The sequence below is a fragment of the Pistacia vera genome, unplaced genomic scaffold (assembly GCF_008641045.1).
Source record: "Pistacia vera cultivar Batoury unplaced genomic scaffold, PisVer_v2 Contig483, whole genome shotgun sequence".
NCBI classification, from domain to species: Eukaryota; Viridiplantae; Streptophyta; class Magnoliopsida; order Sapindales; family Anacardiaceae; genus Pistacia; species Pistacia vera.
This window is the reverse complement of record NW_022196316.1, coordinates 1,147,371-1,163,844: the sequence shown is the minus strand read 5'-3', so window position 1 is coordinate 1,163,844 and position 16,474 is coordinate 1,147,371. Positions and strand designations below refer to the sequence as shown.

General features: G+C 36.4%; 3 protein-coding genes across 3 annotated transcripts; 1 reads left to right on the top strand and 2 right to left on the bottom strand.

Moving 5' to 3' along the window:
* Nucleotides 1-1,003: 1,003 nt before the first annotated feature.
* Nucleotides 1,004-3,304, bottom strand: LOC116146720 (pentatricopeptide repeat-containing protein At3g62470, mitochondrial-like). Its single transcript, XM_031432141.1, has one exon. The coding sequence runs from the start codon at nucleotides 3,214-3,216 to the stop codon at nucleotides 1,300-1,302; it is 1,917 nt and encodes a 638-aa protein (XP_031288001.1). The 5' UTR covers nucleotides 3,217-3,304; the 3' UTR covers nucleotides 1,004-1,299.
* A 213-nt stretch (nucleotides 3,305-3,517) lies between these two features.
* Nucleotides 3,518-13,090, top strand: LOC116146751 (DNA mismatch repair protein MSH6). The gene is made up of 21 exons (XM_031432186.1): nucleotides 3,518-4,521; nucleotides 5,126-5,222; nucleotides 5,563-5,665; nucleotides 5,752-5,805; nucleotides 5,910-5,984; nucleotides 6,186-6,254; nucleotides 6,357-6,440; nucleotides 6,965-7,159; nucleotides 7,277-7,827; nucleotides 7,917-8,046; nucleotides 8,193-8,284; nucleotides 8,399-8,577; nucleotides 8,647-8,849; nucleotides 8,954-9,055; nucleotides 9,525-9,687; nucleotides 10,176-10,465; nucleotides 10,536-10,673; nucleotides 11,130-11,209; nucleotides 11,370-11,469; nucleotides 11,933-12,062; nucleotides 12,385-13,090. Exons 1-21 carry the CDS (start codon nucleotides 3,693-3,695, stop codon nucleotides 12,627-12,629), a joined length of 3,909 nt encoding a protein of 1,302 aa, XP_031288046.1. The 5' UTR covers nucleotides 3,518-3,692; the 3' UTR covers nucleotides 12,630-13,090.
* A 17-nt stretch (nucleotides 13,091-13,107) lies between these two features.
* On the bottom strand, nucleotides 13,108-15,303 carry LOC116146752. The gene is made up of 7 exons (XM_031432187.1): nucleotides 15,077-15,303; nucleotides 14,890-14,961; nucleotides 14,287-14,354; nucleotides 14,050-14,209; nucleotides 13,647-13,727; nucleotides 13,459-13,554; nucleotides 13,108-13,369 (listed from the first exon to the last, which is right to left on the bottom strand). The coding sequence occupies exons 1-7, from the start codon at nucleotides 15,209-15,211 to the stop codon at nucleotides 13,280-13,282; spliced, it is 702 nt and encodes a 233-aa protein (XP_031288047.1). The 5' UTR covers nucleotides 15,212-15,303; the 3' UTR covers nucleotides 13,108-13,279.
* Between the last annotated feature and the right edge of the window lie 1,171 nt (nucleotides 15,304-16,474).

Sequence of the window (16,474 nt, the reverse complement as noted above, 5' to 3'; positions counted from 1 at the left end):
GGTAATCTTCGTTTATATATTTTGCAAGATTCCGGTGTTTGGTTTGCAAGTAATAAAATATTACAGTAATCTTTTATTGCAAATAGTATTTACAGTTAGTAATGTCTGGGTTAATTTTATTACCTTGCTAGGGAGTGTTATTAAAACATTACCGGGATAATATAATTTTTTTTACCCATTTTGCCCTTAATTAAAAACCATTTCGAACATAATTGCCTCAAATGCCTACCAAATAGCAATTACCCAACCCCTTTACATTTGAGAAATTAGCTAAAACACCTTAGCTACATAAAAGTTTAAAAGTTAACAAAATAACCTCAACCACCCAAGACCATTATTGGCCATCGGCGTCAGTCTTTGTAATGGTGCACGACCGACAGGATGTGGTCGTTCGTGAGCCGATAAGGCCTTTTCCAGACATGGATCACAGATCCATGGCCGGAAACGGCCATATATGGTGTTTCTATGGCCGTTAGTTCTGGCTATTTTTCGACTATGGATTTGTGATTCATGGCCATTTTCGGCTTTGCTGACGCACAACCGGCCATATATGGCCAATCATGCACCATTCTGTTGACTACCGGTGGCGGTGGCTGGCTGCCGACAATAGCTTGAGGTGGGTGAAGGTGATTTTGCTACAAAATAAAGTTGTATATGGTAAGGTGTTTCAGCAAAATTTTAAATATAGGGGGTTAAAAAAATGATTTAAAAAATAATAATAAAAAATATATTAATATTAAAAAAAGGAGGGTAATTTAACAATCTATATAATATACCCACTCATTTATCCTCCGAACCAAATATATTATTCATCAATTTATTCGAGCCAACCAAACACATTTTCTAAACATTTCAAGTAATCTTCAAGGTAATATTTCTTTTCGTTAATATAATATTCCTCTATAATAAAACATTATACGATCCAAACGCCCATATGTTAAAGTCGTTCCAAGTTTTTAAATTTTAATATTTTGCCCCAGTGAACTCACCCAAACAAGAAAAACTTCCAAAACAAAGAACAAAAGCCAAGTGAAAATTCAGGAGTGAACTTTACTCAGCATCAGAAGAATACCGATCAATAAAAAATAACCGAACCAAGAATACAGGATAAAATAACAAATCAAATATACAACAAACATCAGTGTGGATATAGTCGATAAGCTACAGCAGCAACTGTTAACCAAACCAGCCAATTAAATCTGGAAGAAGTAATGTACTCAGACAGGCTATTATCGTTATGCATCTCAAAATAGCACCAGTGGTCCTTTACAAATGAGTCAGGAGCACCATCACTCAGTTCTAATAAGATCCCCTTCTCTTATTCTTCATCATCTCAGCCCAACTAGCGAAGACATTGGAGGCAGCAAATTTACCAGAGAACTTCATTTTTTGAGCCAATTCATCAAGTATATCAGGTTTACCAGCTCTGGATAAGTCAGCTGCAAACTTCTTGTAGTCAAGTTGTGGAGCCTTCATTCCTTTCTCTATCATCTCTTCTAAAAACTTACATGCCTCTGCAGCTCGTCCCTGACTAATTAGCCCTCCAATGAAAACAGTATAGGAATTGTCATCAGGGCAACACCCCTTCCTAAGCATCTCATTCCAAACTGCATGACCCATTTCATAGTTTCTCGTTTGGAAGTAGGATTTCATGATCATGTTGCAAGTGTGAATTGTTGGTTCTGTGCCACTCTGAATCATCTTCTTGTATATCCTCACCGCGTCATCTGGCATTCTTTGACTTGTCATCAATTTGATTAATGCATTGTAGGTGCGCCCATCGGGTGGATAACCCTTTTCTTGCATCTCCTGTAACAAATCATAAACCAGGTCCATCCTCTTCTGATGCCCAAACCCTGTTATCAAACAGGTGTAAACTGCAGCATCTGGCTGACACCCGGATTCGAGCATGGCATCAAAATACTCCACGGCTTCTTTCATTTTCCTTTGCTTGCAAAAATCCCGGATCATAATTGTATAGCTGCAGACATTAGGTAAAGGGCCCTTGGCTTTCATTATCTCAAACAACTTGATTGAATCAGATCTCTTCTTACTCCTCAACAACCCCTCAAGCATAACATTATGCACAACAATGTCAGGCTTAAAACCCTTATCAATCATATCATTCCACACTCTCCCTGCCTCCATCAAGTTCTTCACTCTACACCAACCATTGAGCAACACCGTATAAGTCATCAAATTTGGTGTAAACCTATCTTTCAACTTCTCAAAAAGTAACTGTGCTTCTTTAACAAGCTTTGCCCTTCCAAGACTATCAAGCAAGAAATTAATAGTATCAACATCCGCTTTATATTTATACTTCTTCATCAACTCAAATATTGCAACTGCTTTCTTCCTCTCCTTGGCAGCAGCAAAAGCATTCATAGCAATCTTAAACGTGTCCACCGTCAAACGATTTTTTGTGCCCATTTCTTCAAGCATGGACACCATTGTCTCAAACTGTCTGGTCTTCCCTAATATATTCATCATTGCATTGTAAGTCCTAGAATCATGGGCAAATCCTGGCTTCTCTCCTGCCCAACAGAAGAACCGAAAAGCCGGTTTTCTGGCATGACGAAATCGTTCTAATACTTCTATGACTAAATCATGAGATATATTGATCCCACATTCGTCAAGAACCGCCTCCATGTTTCGATCCAAAGCAAACAATTGATCAATCACCTTGCATACCCTATCTACTTCCTTAGGATCCACACTGCACTTAACACTAACACTTTCATTATCACTTTCAACATTAACATCAGATTCCACGTCATCATCAAAATCTGAACTATCATATGTAACACTAGAAAAACCCTTATAATTCAAATCCAAAACTTTCGCTGGCAAATTCTGATTGTTCAATGAAGAAATTGAAACACTCATAGATTTAATTAGCAATGTTTCTTGTACAGTACGGAGTGAAGGGGGGTGTGGCAAAACAAACGAAACTTGACAATGAGAACGACGGCGACCACAATAAGAAGAAGAATGAAACAAACGAGACAAGGACAGAGAGCTACCATGAGACAGCCACGCTTTCCCTCTTCTAGGTCGTATTGCTCGTCGTCTTTGTCTCTGATCGTGAGAGAGTAACTCGGTGTTCGAGAAGAGATGGCCATAAGAGTTCGAAGGAGTTGAATAATGTGTTTGAAAATCAATGCAACGTCCAAGTAAAATCGAAATTCTGCTGGATTTCCTTAAAAAGAAATTCATTGATAAGGAGTCGCCATCAACTAGAAATTGGAAGGAGAGCGATCAAAATCGATCGGTTCGTTTGTGGGATTAGTTGGATACGACTACTGAACTGAATATGATGGAGTAAGGAACCAAAGCCGGTGTGAGAGTTAGCTGTGACCAACGGTAGCCGTGGGTAGTTTGATTGGGCCTAACTGGCCCATGATGGGTTTTGGATTTTGAAGGTCTTAATTAGCCCAGTGAAGCAGTGCACAACGCAAGTTTAAAAATATGTATATTATATAATAGATACAGCTCATCACCACTTCCACCCCAAATTCCCGCCAAAGAGAAGGGACCGTAACAATTCCCGGGATTTTCATCCTACAATTCCCGCCACCATTGAAGTTGAAGGTAAGCCGCCTCCCTTCCTTATTCTTTACACTTGAAAGAAAAAGAAAACAGGTTCTGCATCCATTCGTTACTGTGTTCAGTTTCTGTTATCAAGAACAAAAATGTCTTCATCGAAGCGCCAGAGTAATGGCAGATCACCACTGGTCAATCCTCAGCGCCAAATAACTTCCTTCTTCTTCAAGACTACCTCCGCTTCCCCCTCTCCTTCTCCTTCTCCTTCTCCTTCTCCCACTTTTTCCAAATTAAACCCTAATAAATTGAAACCGAACCCTAACCCTAGCTCTCAACGCAGTCCCAGTCCCAGTCCGAGCCCGAGCCCGAGCCCGACTACCCCATCCCCCCTCCAATCTAAGCGTAGTAAACCTCGCCTTGTCATCGGGGAAAACCCACCTCCTCCTCCTTTAATCCCTGCCACCACCAAATCCTACGGAGAAGAAGTTTTGGAAAAGAGGATCAGGGTTTACTGGCCCTTGGATAAGACATGGTACGAGGGTTGTGTAAAATCTTTTGATAAGGAATGTAATAAGCATTTGATTCAGTATGAAGATGGCGAAGAGGAACTGTTGGATTTGGGAAAGGAAAAGATTCAGTGGATCCAGGGGAGTGTAACTGGTTTTAAACGACTGCGTCGTGGTTCTTCTCTGGCATTCAAGAATGTGGTGATTGAAGACGATGAGGAAATGGAGGGTGTAGAGGAGGATAATAGTGATGGTAAGAGTGACTCAAGTGATGATGATTGGGACAAGAAAGCAGAGACGGAGCAGTTGAGTGAGGATGAGGAAGTGGATTTGGTAGATGAACAAGAGGAGAAAATGTCTAGAGGGAAGAAGCGGAAAGCGGATGGAGGAGGGAAGAAGAGTAAGAGTGGTGGGGATTTAGTTAAAGGAGGGTTTAAGGTTTCTGTTGTGGAGCCTATGAAGAATCTTCAGAGTAAGTAATAGATTCTTGTCTATTTTTTTTTTTTTTTTTTTTTGTGTATTAGTTTTCTGGTTTGCCATGTGTAATATTTGTTTGTATCTGATTTTGTTGTCTCGTGTACACGGGATCAGTATGTGTTTTCTTTTTAAATAATTATAGTGTCAATGTGAACATCAGATGCGATATTAGCTTCTTTATGCAAATAAAAAAACATTGCTCCTATGGTTCTCCTTACCAAAATGATAATAAGTGGATAGAATTATTGGAGGATTTATTGCACTTAATTTGTTTCCCATGATGACTTCTTTTTTGTTTATTCAAGCTTTAATTACATCATCGCCACGTTTATTGCTTCTGCTATCTTAATTAAGACTTTCTTTGAATAATGGCCTCTTTTTATTGCTCTTTTTGAAGCTAGGAATATTTTCAGGTACACTGTAGTTGTCTCAAGATTTGTTTTCTTGCTGATTTCTTCTTAGTGTTATATCTTGAACGAACTAAAAGTGGTTTGTTTTCCATCATTCTATTACTGTTTTTATCATTGCATCTCTGTAGAAGCTAGATTTGTTGTTTGAATTTTAAACAGGCGAATGCTTATGCACATACTTTGCTGCAGTTGAGAAGGTATCCAATGGTTCTGATAAGGCACTAGTGGGCGATGCATCGGAAAGGTTTAGTGCACGTGAGGCAGAGAAGTTTCGCTTCCTTGGACCGTAATTTCTTGTTACATAATCCTGTTTTGTTTTCTTCTTTTCAGAGTCTCTTCTCCTCTATGTTTGTACCATATCACAGTTATGGCAAGAATGCTGAAGCTAGCGGCTGCTGTAACATATCACAGCCTTGAAAATGATTTTAGCTTATCTATTTATTAATTTTAGCCTCTTAAAATTTGTGTGGCCTCATGAAATCATTGCACATGAACATTAAGAGCTAAGTCTTTTTGTGCTTCTACCGTCTTGCATGAGAATTAAGAGATACCAAGCTATTGCATTACTTTTATGTGGATAATTTATGCAATTCATTTAATGCTGAATTGCCTTGGTCTTGAATCAGAGATCGTCGTGATGCAAAAAGAAGACATCCTGGGGACGCAAATTATGATTCAAGGACTCTATACTTGCCTCCCGATTTCTTAAAGAGTCTATCAGGTGGCCAGGTAGTACCACTGAAATATAAGTAGTTTGACTTTTCTGATGTATTTTTCATCTTGAATCCACTGACAAACAACCTGTTTACACGCAGAGACAATGGTGGGAGTTTAAGTCAAAGCATATGGACAAGGTTGTCTTTTTTAAGGTATACTTGTGGTTTACACTATTTAGAGAAAGATCAACCTCTCATCTAAATTGTCACTGCCATTAGCCTTTCAAATGATTAACTTTCATTTTTTGTTTGAGCAGATGGGCAAATTTTATGAACTTTTTGAAATGGATGCACATATAGGAGCTAAAGAACTTGACTTGCAATACATGAAGGTTTGTCTTAGTTTGAAGACACTCTCAATTCTAATATCCTTTCAGTGACATTTTTCTCAAATTGTCAGAAGAAAGAAAAAACATATCAGCTAGAAGCATTCACAGATTAACTCTGATATATAGTGTGGAGATTTATTTAATTATATTTATGTTGTTTTTTATTTTGTCTAAAGTAGTATCAATATCTGCTTCAATGTTTAGGGAGAACAACCTCATTGTGGGTTTCCAGAGAGGAACTTCTCAATGAATGTGGAGAAATTGGCTAGAAAGGTTCGGCTTTTTTCTCTTTTCTGCACTTGATGCTTTAATATCTCTTTTAAGAACACTTTTTGTATCCTATCAGAATTTATCTGAGCTGTCTTGACGAAGCAGGGATATCGAGTTCTTGTGGTGGAGCAAACAGAAACACCTGAGCAGATGGAGCTTCGTCGGAAAGAGAAAGGTTCTAAGGATAAGGTCTGTGATTTTGTTTATGTTAGGATCCTAGTTTTGATCCTTATTCATCAAGTTATAAGTTCTCAGAATTGGCTACGAATAGGCATAAATTTACTTAATTGTGTTACAGCATCTCTGCTATCTATTGCATTAGTTAAAGATCATCATGTCCCTGGTTAGTGGATATCTAAGCAAATCTAGAAATTGCTACATGGCATGAGGTGGAATTTATCTTGATTGGAATTCCGACTCTCAAGGTCTGTAATTTTAATGTCAGAATCATATTTTGAATCTAGTTTCTCGTGCTAGTGTTATGGTGCCTGCTAGTTAATTAGGATTTCTTGTTTTATGCATGATGCTGTACTAATCTTTCAATGAATAAATCATGCTTGCATTTATCTAAGATTCTACTTGTGAATTTTTATGTTTTTAGGCAATAATTTCCTACTCCGCCATTCTGTCTTGAGATTTTTCATAGTGAACTCGGCTGATAAAGAAGGTCAAAAGAAAAAAAATGTTGTTCACATTTTTCCCACTGTTTATAGGTTGTGAAACGAGAAATATGTGCAGTAGTCACGAAAGGAACCTTAACTGAGGGAGAGTTGCTATCAGCAAACCCTGATGCTTCGTACCTAATGTCAGTTACTGAAAGCTGCCAGACTCTTGGAAGCCAAAATGCAGAGCATGTTTTTGGTGTTTGCGTGGTTGATGTTGCTACAAGCAGGATAATTCTTGGACAGGTTAGAGTTTAGAATCTTCAATATCATGCCTCTCATTATTTTACTTTCCCTTTTTTCCAAATGTAAATGCTATGTTACAGTTCTATGTTTGACCACATTTGATTCTCCCTTTACCAGGTTGCGGATGATTTTGATTGCAGTGCACTGTGTTGTCTTTTATCTGAGCTAAGGCCTGTAGAAATTATTAAACCTGCTAATATGCTTAGTCCTGAAGCTGAAAGAGCAATATTGAGAAATACAAGAAATCCCTTGGTGAACGAGTTGGTCCCTCTTTCAGAATTTTGGGATGCAGAGAAAACCGTTGAGGAAATTAAAACTGTCTATAAGTGTATCAGTGATCAATCAGCTTCTGCATTGTCAAGTAGAGCAGATTCACATGCTGTTAATTCTCTTACCGAGAAAGATGAGTTGAGCTGCCTTCCAGATGTTTTGTCGGAGCTAGTGAACTCTGGTGAGAATGGGAGCTTAGCTCTTTCAGCACTTGGAGGCGCCCTGTATTATCTAAAGCAGGCTTTTCTGGATGAGACATTGCTTAGATTTGCAAACTATGAATTTCTTCCATGCTCTGGTTTTGGTGATATTGCCAGGAAACCATACATGGTTCTTGATGCTGCTGCATTGGAGAACCTTGAGATTTTTGAGAACAGTAGAAATGGTGACGCTGCTGGGTATGCTTGTCATATGCTAATTAATGTCAATTTGTTGCACACGATGGTTGTCCTGTTCTTATTCTGACCAGCTTTATTTTCCTTTAAAGGACGCTGTATACACAGCTGAATCATTGTGTGACAGCATTTGGGAAGAGGTTGCTTAAGACATGGCTAGCTAGACCTTTATATAATTCAGGATTAATTAAGGAACGCCAGGATGCTGTTGCTGGTTTAAGGGTGAGTTTCTTAAAACATGCACTGAACTAAATAGATGCAATTGGGCACCATTATTTATGGTCTTAGGCTGGATTGAGGCAAACATCTCTCACTTTTGGTGGAATTTACTGCTACAAATATATTTCAATATCTTTCTTGCTTTCTAGGGAGTAACCCTACCTTTTGCACTTGAATTTCGGAAAGCCTTGTCTAGGCTTGCAGACATGGAGCGGTTGCTTGTGCGCATCTATGCTAGCAGGTAAAGCTAAAATGGATATTCACATGCGCTAGTACAAATTTGTCTAATGTTATATGCAAATTACTGATGATTTTATAAGTCAAGTTATTTTTTTCATTCATTAATTGAACACAGTAAAGCTAATGGAAGAAACGCAAATAAAGTAGTTCTATATGAGGATGCAGCAAAGAAGCAGCTTCAAGAGTTCACATCAGCGCTGCGTGGTTGTGAATTAATGGCTGAAGCATGTTCTTCACTTGGTGTTATTTTGGACAATACCGATTCAAGACAGCTACATCATATGTTAACTCCTGGTATGATTTGCATGTCCTTTAACTGTTTTGTAATTTATTTGTTGGCATCTGAATTTTATGTGTGTGCAGGTAAAGGTCTTCCTGATATCCTTTCAATTCTTAAGCATTTCAAGGATGCCTTTGATTGGGTGGAAGCCAATAATTCTGGACGTATAATACCTCATGAAGGAGGTGATGTGGAGTATGACAATGCCTGTAAAAAAGTTAAGGAGATAGAATCTAGTTTGACAAAACACCTCAAGGAACAGAGAAAATTACTTGGAGACACATCAGTAAGAACTTGTCTTTTAGTGATCAATCTTGTAGTTCATATTTCCTAAATATTTCCTATTTCTTGAATGTTAACAAATTTCTGTCATCTAATGCTGTGTTACAGATCACTTATGTCACAGTTGGAAAAGACACATATTTGTTGGAGCTACCAGAAAGTTTGCGTGGAATTGTTCCTCAGGATTATGAGTTACGTTCCTCCAAAAAAGTGAGTATCTGTGGTTCTGCTTTTTGAGGATAGTTTGGACCAATTAAGATATAAGCATAATACATTCATTATCTTTTTTGTAAGCTGGTGAGTTCTGTTAGCTCCCTGAATTGTACTTATAGTGTGAATTCATTGCATTAATGCACCTTATGAATACATTCATCCAAAAAAAGTTAGTACAGAGCTTGAAAAGATCATTTGCTATGTGGTTTTCATTGTGTGATGCATCAGGATTGGAGCAAGGATAATTCAGAATTAAAGGAGTCATTTCTTGTGATATAATTTTCTGTCAAATATTCTTGGTATTGGCCTATTTGATTGAATGTTCATTAGACAGGAAAGATTGTTATAAAGATCATATCTGTCCTCTTGACTTATGACTAGGTCAATATTACTAGCTTTAAAAACTGCCTCTTCCAGCATTATCTCATAACTATTTCCTATTATACTTTCCCCCTACTACGCACAGGGCTTCTTCAGGTACTGGACTCCAAGTATTAAGAAGTTGTTGGGAGAGCTTTCACAAGCTGAATCTGAAAAGGAGTCAGCATTGAAGAGCATATTGCTGAGGTTAATTGGACAATTTTGTGAACATCATAATAAGTGGAGACAGTTAGTTTCTACAACTGCAGGTTAAGACCTTTCTAGCATATGGGGTGGGAACTTTTGTATACCTGCATTGTGATTCCTGCAATCCTATAGCTATTCCTTAAGAATGCATCTACTGTTTAAATTTAGATAACTTGTTTTCTTCTTTAAGGTGACTCTCTCACCTTCTTTGACCCAAAAGAAGTTCTTGGTAAAATGACAGTATTGTGATATTTGACACCAAGTGTTTTTTTTATTTTTTTCCTCTCCACGTTTCAATTGTTGGGTCTTATTCTCTAAACTGCACCCCACCCAACACATGCCTGTGTATGGACCATAGTTTCATGAATAATTCTTTTGGACTACATCATAATTTCTAGAATTATATTTCTTTAGGTATTAATTTTTGAAATAACTCAATATACCATTTCTCTGGCTCATTTGTTGAAAATAGGAAAAACATTTTTTTTCCGTTTTATATGATGCAGATTTCTCTTTGATTTGCATGACTGAAATGGACCATGTTTTGCAGAACTGGATGTTTTAATCAGTTTAGCTATCACAAGTGACTTTTATGAAGGCCCAACATGCCGTCCAGTTATCTTAAACTCATCATCTTCAAATGAAGTGCCACACTTTTCTGCAAAAAGTTTAGGACATCCTGTTCTCAGAAGTGATTCTTTAGGCAAGGGTGCATTTGTCCCCAATGACATTACCATTGGTGGTTCTGGTAATGCCAGTTTTATACTTCTCACTGGTCCTAACATGGGAGGAAAGTCAACCCTTCTTCGCCAAGTATGCTTAGCTGTGATATTGGCTCAGGTAAGGTCTTTTAATCTTGTAATATTTTGAGTTTGGTGGTGTTTTATTGATTAGTTTGATTCTTCCCTAGGTAGGAGCAGATGTCCCTGCAGAAAGCTTTGAGCTGTCACCTGTTGACCGAATCTTTGTTCGGATGGGTGCCAAAGATCATATTATGGCAGGCCAGAGCACATTTTTAACAGAGCTTTCAGAAACTGCATTGATGCTGGTAAGATTCACTGTGGTTCAAACAAATTTATTAAGTAATATTTCTTTGTGGCTTGTAGATATAAATTTGGTTGAACAGGTACCTGAAAAGTTATTGTTGAGCAACATGTAGAAGTTATCTATTAATCACTTGTTGGCAACTTATAGATTACAATTGTTATAAAACAATGGAAACTGGTGAACTATTCTTGTTTTTCTTGTATTTTTTCCTTTAGCTTATTAGATGGTTTGGTTAATCTGGACACAACTTGCTGGTTTTCCTTTTATTTTGATCTAGTCATCCAAACATCAATATAGATTTTACCCCCTTGTCTCCAATTTCTCGTTTACACTGGGAAATCTGTCTTTCAGTTCCCAAATCCACTGAGTTGTCAAGCAAGTACATTTTGGTTGGGGATGTGTAATGATTTGATCTAAGCATTTAACTCTATAAACTTATTTATCATGGTTAATACAGTCATCTGCAACTTGTAATTCACTGGTGGTGCTAGACGAACTTGGACGTGGGACATCAACTTCAGATGGACAAGCCATTGCGTAAGTTCAGTCATGGATGATATTTTTTAACGCCTTCTCCTGAAAACCCTTTCAGCATATATTATTTTTTGTCTCACCGTTATTGCATATTCTTTGAATTTTTCAGTTTACAGTCCTGTTTATCTCAGTTTTCTATTTTCTGAATATCAATTCTTGGCAGGGAATCTGTTCTTGAACATTTTGTTGATAAGGTGAAATGCCGTGGAATGTTTTCAACTCACTATCATCGGTTAGCTGTGGACTATAAGAAAGATACCAGGGTATGCTTTTGTTTTCTTACAGTTTCTACTTTTTTCCTTTTTTTTTTTTTTTTTTTACTGAAGTTTTTACCTCTTGTCCTGCCACAGAGAGGGGGAGAGAGTATGTGAAAGAGAGAGAGAGTATATATGTTTACAGTAGAACTATTGGTTGACATAGCAGGGATGCTCACTGATAAATAAGATTTTTGACATGTGGGTATGCAGCGGGATTGAGACTGCATTAGGTTCTTTACATTGCAAAATAAAAATGAATATCTAGCCTTATATGTGACTATTGGTTGGCATAGGCGGGATGCTTTCTGATAAATGAGATTTTAGGTACTTGGGTATGCAGTGGAATTGAAATTGCATTAGGTTCTTCACATCTTAAAATAAAAATGAATATCTAACCTTTCCTTAATAACAGATTAAGTAGGAACTTCTGACCATTTTATGTCATTTTTATCTTTGGTGTTCTGTACAGGTCTTACTCTGCCATATGGCCTGCCAAGTCGGAAAACAAATAGGAGGTGTAGAAGAAGTTACATTTCTTTATAGGTTGACCCCTGGTTCATGTCCTAAAAGCTACGGTGTCAATGTTGCACGACTAGCTGGTAAGTTTCGTTGCTTTTTTTTGTCAACTTAAAGTCCCTCGAGAACAAGAGCCCTTTGTGATAATTGCAATTTACTGTCTTTTGAAGTGATTAGTCTTGACATCAAGAATTTCATTGTTTGATTTGGTTTAACCTCTATTTTAAGAAAACCGGAAATTCAACAGGAATTTTGAGTATATATTTCAAAAGCAGATAAGTATACTTTTGTTGATCATTGCAAGAAATTAGAACGTGCTTACTTTTTCTAGCCACCAATCTGATTGCCTGTTCTGCTAAGGTTAATTTTAGCATAATTTCCCCACCCTAACAATAATTATTTCAGGACTCCCTGACTCTGTGCTTCAAAAGGCTTCTGCAAAGTCCAAAGAGTTTGAGGCTCTATATGGTAAACGCAATAAGGAATCCAAGGATGAACTGTCCATTCACTATTGTGCTGATAAGATGATGGTCTTCATCCAAGATTTTATCAATGGCACCACAACATTAAGTCACCGGTCTGAGGAGAATGGTGTTAGTTACCTAAATGAACTTCAGCACAGAGCAAGATTACTTACGCAGCAAAACTAAAGGTTCCTGCTGTTTAAAAGACTATATATGTCAAATCTGCTTGTAGATCTATATCATTATGGTGGTACAGAATTTTTCTGCCGACTCTTGGATTGGTAATTTTGACAGTGGACCATTGGTTTCGACATCAAGAGTGAAAACTGGACCTTGTTTCAATTTTCATGGAGCATTTAAGTAAAATTAGATACAACAATGTATAAGGTGGCTCACTATTTGGTAATTTAGGTTGGGCAGCTGTAGGAATTGTAGTTAGATTTGTTAGGAATTGTAGTTAGATTTGTTAGGAATTGTTGAGGCCTTTATTTTTCTGTGATTGGAAGAAATGATTGTGCTTCCAGTGTGTACATGGTTGTGATGTGGATTTCGGTGATTCAATTCTCTTAACAAAAGGACAAGGTTGTTGGTCTTGCCCATATATGTAAAGACGTCGGACGATAATTCAAATGACTTGTTTTTGAAGTAAAATCACGTTCTATTTACCTGCGTTTGTATGATTTTGATTTAGGGAATTTATTACTTGTTTATTTTTTTATGGGAGAGAAATAAAAAGGATTTGTGTAAATTTTCTTTTGGTTTTCATCTGTGCCCATAAAACGTGGGAATTTAGAAAAGTCGAGCATCACTACAAATGAAACTTCCTAGAAGTGTGGTTAAACTGTACGATGCTGATGTTGATGCATCTGTTCCTCTTCATCATCTTCTTCTTCATCATCAGAAATTGAGAATTCATCATCCGAATCCTGAAATCAAAGAGAAAGAAAATTAGAGCCTTCTAATTGCAACATTTCTCCTATTTCTAATGGTCGGTAATCAGATAATGAAAACTAACATGATATTGCCTCCGAATGCTGTTTTGAATCGCTGTGATTGTCCTAATCAATATGTACATGGGGAGTATAATTCCACTAGCTCTTAGAAAAAGTATCTGCAAACCAAACAAAAGAAGCAAGTAAAATATGTATTTCGTACCACAGAAATCGCTATTCATTTGAGAACAAGCAAAATCAAAATATTTACAGTGGCAAGTGCAAATGGGTAATCTTCGGTTTTTCCAGCTAGCACCGCAAAGATATGTTTGAGGAGCAAAAGAACTGTAAACTGCAATACAAAGACAAATTAAATGGGTTTCAAAACTTGGATGCGGGTTGTGGCCCACATAATTGCTGTTAAGCAACCATGTTAATGGTCAAAAGAAGTAATAATTACGCACAACACACTTAAATTAAAGCCGATCCTAGTGGATCACATTCACACCCACCTGCGTGGTTGCCACAGAACTAAGAAATCAAATGGTCAACTTTGCTTAGTAGTAATGGCAGCCATGCCATTTAAACCAAACACGTTGCTTAATTACTCATATAATAATTAAAGCTAAAGCACCGTTAATATCTTCCATAAACAACATCAAAATTGAACTTACTGTTAAAGCCAACGACCGGCAGCAAGCGGCGCTTCTATCCGCTACAGAGTTGCATTCAGCGTACTGAGATTCTGCTGTTAAACTTAATCCTTCAGCTAAACCCACTAATCTTGGGCTTTCTTCTTCCTCATGCTCTCTTCTTGGAATTTGCAAGCTATCTCTGTTGAATTAACAAATCATCAAGATAAGGTAAATGCGAATGCAATACAAATATAAAAACAATTCTAATTTAATTACCTAATGGTAACTGCTGCCTCAATCAGCTGAGACTTTTTTGAAGGTGCCGTATATCCAGGTCCATATTCCTGTAAAAATGGAATTTTAATTCATGCCCATTAACACTTCCAATTCCTTCAAATTTTGAACAGTCCACAAGATTATATATTTACAGAATTTTGACACGTGGGTGTCACACTTCATTGACGTAAACTTTTGGGAACTAAGATCAAATCAAGTCTCCTTCATAAACTTGTTTTACATGAAACTAATTTAAAACTGAAGGCCCAGAACTTCGGTTTTGTAATAGTGAAGAAACCAATAAAAACATTTCAACGTTATTTCCCAGAAAGAGAAGAGATGCTTCACCAAAAAGAAAAGTTGAACCAAACGACAAGTTTTGAGATGCTTGAACTCAAAACAGAACAACAAAACGTTAAAAAGATACTTGAAAAATTTCATAATAAAAAACGACAATTTCGCATCCCATCATATCCAAAAGCATATGAAAAGATGTAGACAAAATAATTTTTTAAATACCAATATATTTTGAACAAAACAGCTACGAGTAAAACCATTTATATTGATATGGCAACCAGTTCATCCAATGAATTAAATTCAAACCTGGAGACAAATTTCACAAGTTGTGTTTCCCTTCTCGTTACACCACCTCTGTATGCAATCTCTGTGGGCAAACTGGGAGCAAAACAGAATAAATATTCTAGATAAAGCTGTATTGAATATAAACTCAATAACTGAATTAAAGCTAACCCATTAGCAGAAAAACCATAGTTTTTGGGTTTCTTGTTACCTTGACAGTGCCAGAGCAAGCACAAGGAGCTTCCAGGCTTTTACAGCTTTCAAATTCTTCTTCATGGCAAATTCTACAGTGCGATATTGCATAATTTAATTGCAAGTCCTCCACAAACAATACAACGTCTCCCATCCTCTCTTCTCTCTCTCTCTTTCTGTTCCTTCAAAAAGCTCTCTTTTTATTTTTCAAAACTTGCTGTCTCTATTTCTTTCCTCTAACTCTAATGACTAGACTTTAAATATAAGAAACGCGACATAAAATTCCGAAACTACCCCTATCAAAGTATTTAAATAAAATGAAATTTAAAAATTCATTTTTTTCCTTATTATTTTCTTTTTGAGTTATTTTATCTGGGGACGGACAAGGATGATTGAGATTGAGCTGTATCCAAAAAAATACGCGGCTTTAGAAGCCGGAAACTCGAGTGTTTTGACGTGCTTATTATATGAACACAAAGACTTGTTGATGGAAATTTCAAAGTCAAAACAAGCTTCCAAAATCCAAATTCACTATTTATTGCACAACTAGAGAAGACGAACCTTCTTATCGTATTGTAATTCATAATATGAGCTGTATGCAATTGTTTTAATTGTTTTTCTTGTTTAAGATTCCGGAGTTTATTGTAGCTTGTACTTGGTTTTCTTAGTTAATGATTTGATTTTCAATGAATAAACCTATCAGTAAATAGTGATATTTATTATTGAAGATGAGTTTTTGGATCAATGTCATCTTTATTTTTATTATTGATATTTGGTTAATACTTATAATTTAATCTTATATATATTTTTTTTGTAATTTTAACTTATTAGTTCTTAATTGTTTAGTTTATAATTGATTTCGTTTGTCCAATTGAGAACTATCATGTCTTGTTTTTTAATGAAAGTTTGTAAGATTGATTTGTTAATCAATTTTTATTGTTAATATTTTTCATAGTTATGACCAATGCAATTACATTTTCAATTATGGAGAGTCATTCTAATACAAGTCTAATTAAGGGTAAACATTTTAATAAGACATTTTTAATATCCTTTTAAATTGAATATTAACCAAGTTTATTACCTAATTACTATAATGATACCTTAGGCTTACTGATGACTTTTGCTAACCGAAGCTATATAATGAAATTTTATTATACTCTCACCAGCACAACTAACTTAGGTAAGCATTACTTATAATAACCAATAATGTTGACAAAGATAATTTAGATTTCCAGATTTTCTGGGACTCTAATTAACAAACATTAATTTCATCTCTACGCATCTTCGGAAACATAATATTGTGTTGGATTTCTTTGCCCAACAATTTCTCTCTAGCAAGTACGTGATATTTTAAAAAAGAAAAAACAATTACCTATTTATTTATTATTAATGTAAATAGGTAAAGACATATGGGCAA

Bases quoted from the DNA above. Each gene is read 5' to 3' on its own strand.
- LOC116146752 (XM_031432187.1), bottom strand. From the start codon at position 15,211: ATGGGAGACGTTGTATTGTTTGTGGAGGACTTGCAATTAAATTATGCA. The intron at 14,210-14,286 runs GTAATTAAATTA...TTAATTCAACAG, and splicing joins GAGGCAGCAGTTACCATTAG to AGATAGCTTGCAAATTCCAA. The intron at 13,370-13,458 runs GTTAGTTTTCAT...CTTTGATTTCAG, and splicing joins GCATTCGGAGGCAATATCAT to GATTCGGATGATGAATTCTC.
- LOC116146751 (XM_031432186.1), top strand. From the start codon at position 3,693: ATGTCTTCATCGAAGCGCCAGAGTAATGGCAGATCACCACTGGTCAAT. The intron at 8,285-8,398 runs GTAAAGCTAAAA...AATTGAACACAG, and splicing joins GTGCGCATCTATGCTAGCAG to TAAAGCTAATGGAAGAAACG. The intron at 11,470-11,932 runs GTATGCTTTTGT...TGTTCTGTACAG, and splicing joins ACTATAAGAAAGATACCAGG to GTCTTACTCTGCCATATGGC.
- LOC116146720 (XM_031432141.1), bottom strand. From the start codon at position 3,216: ATGAATTTCTTTTTAAGGAAATCCAGCAGAATTTCGATTTTACTTGGA.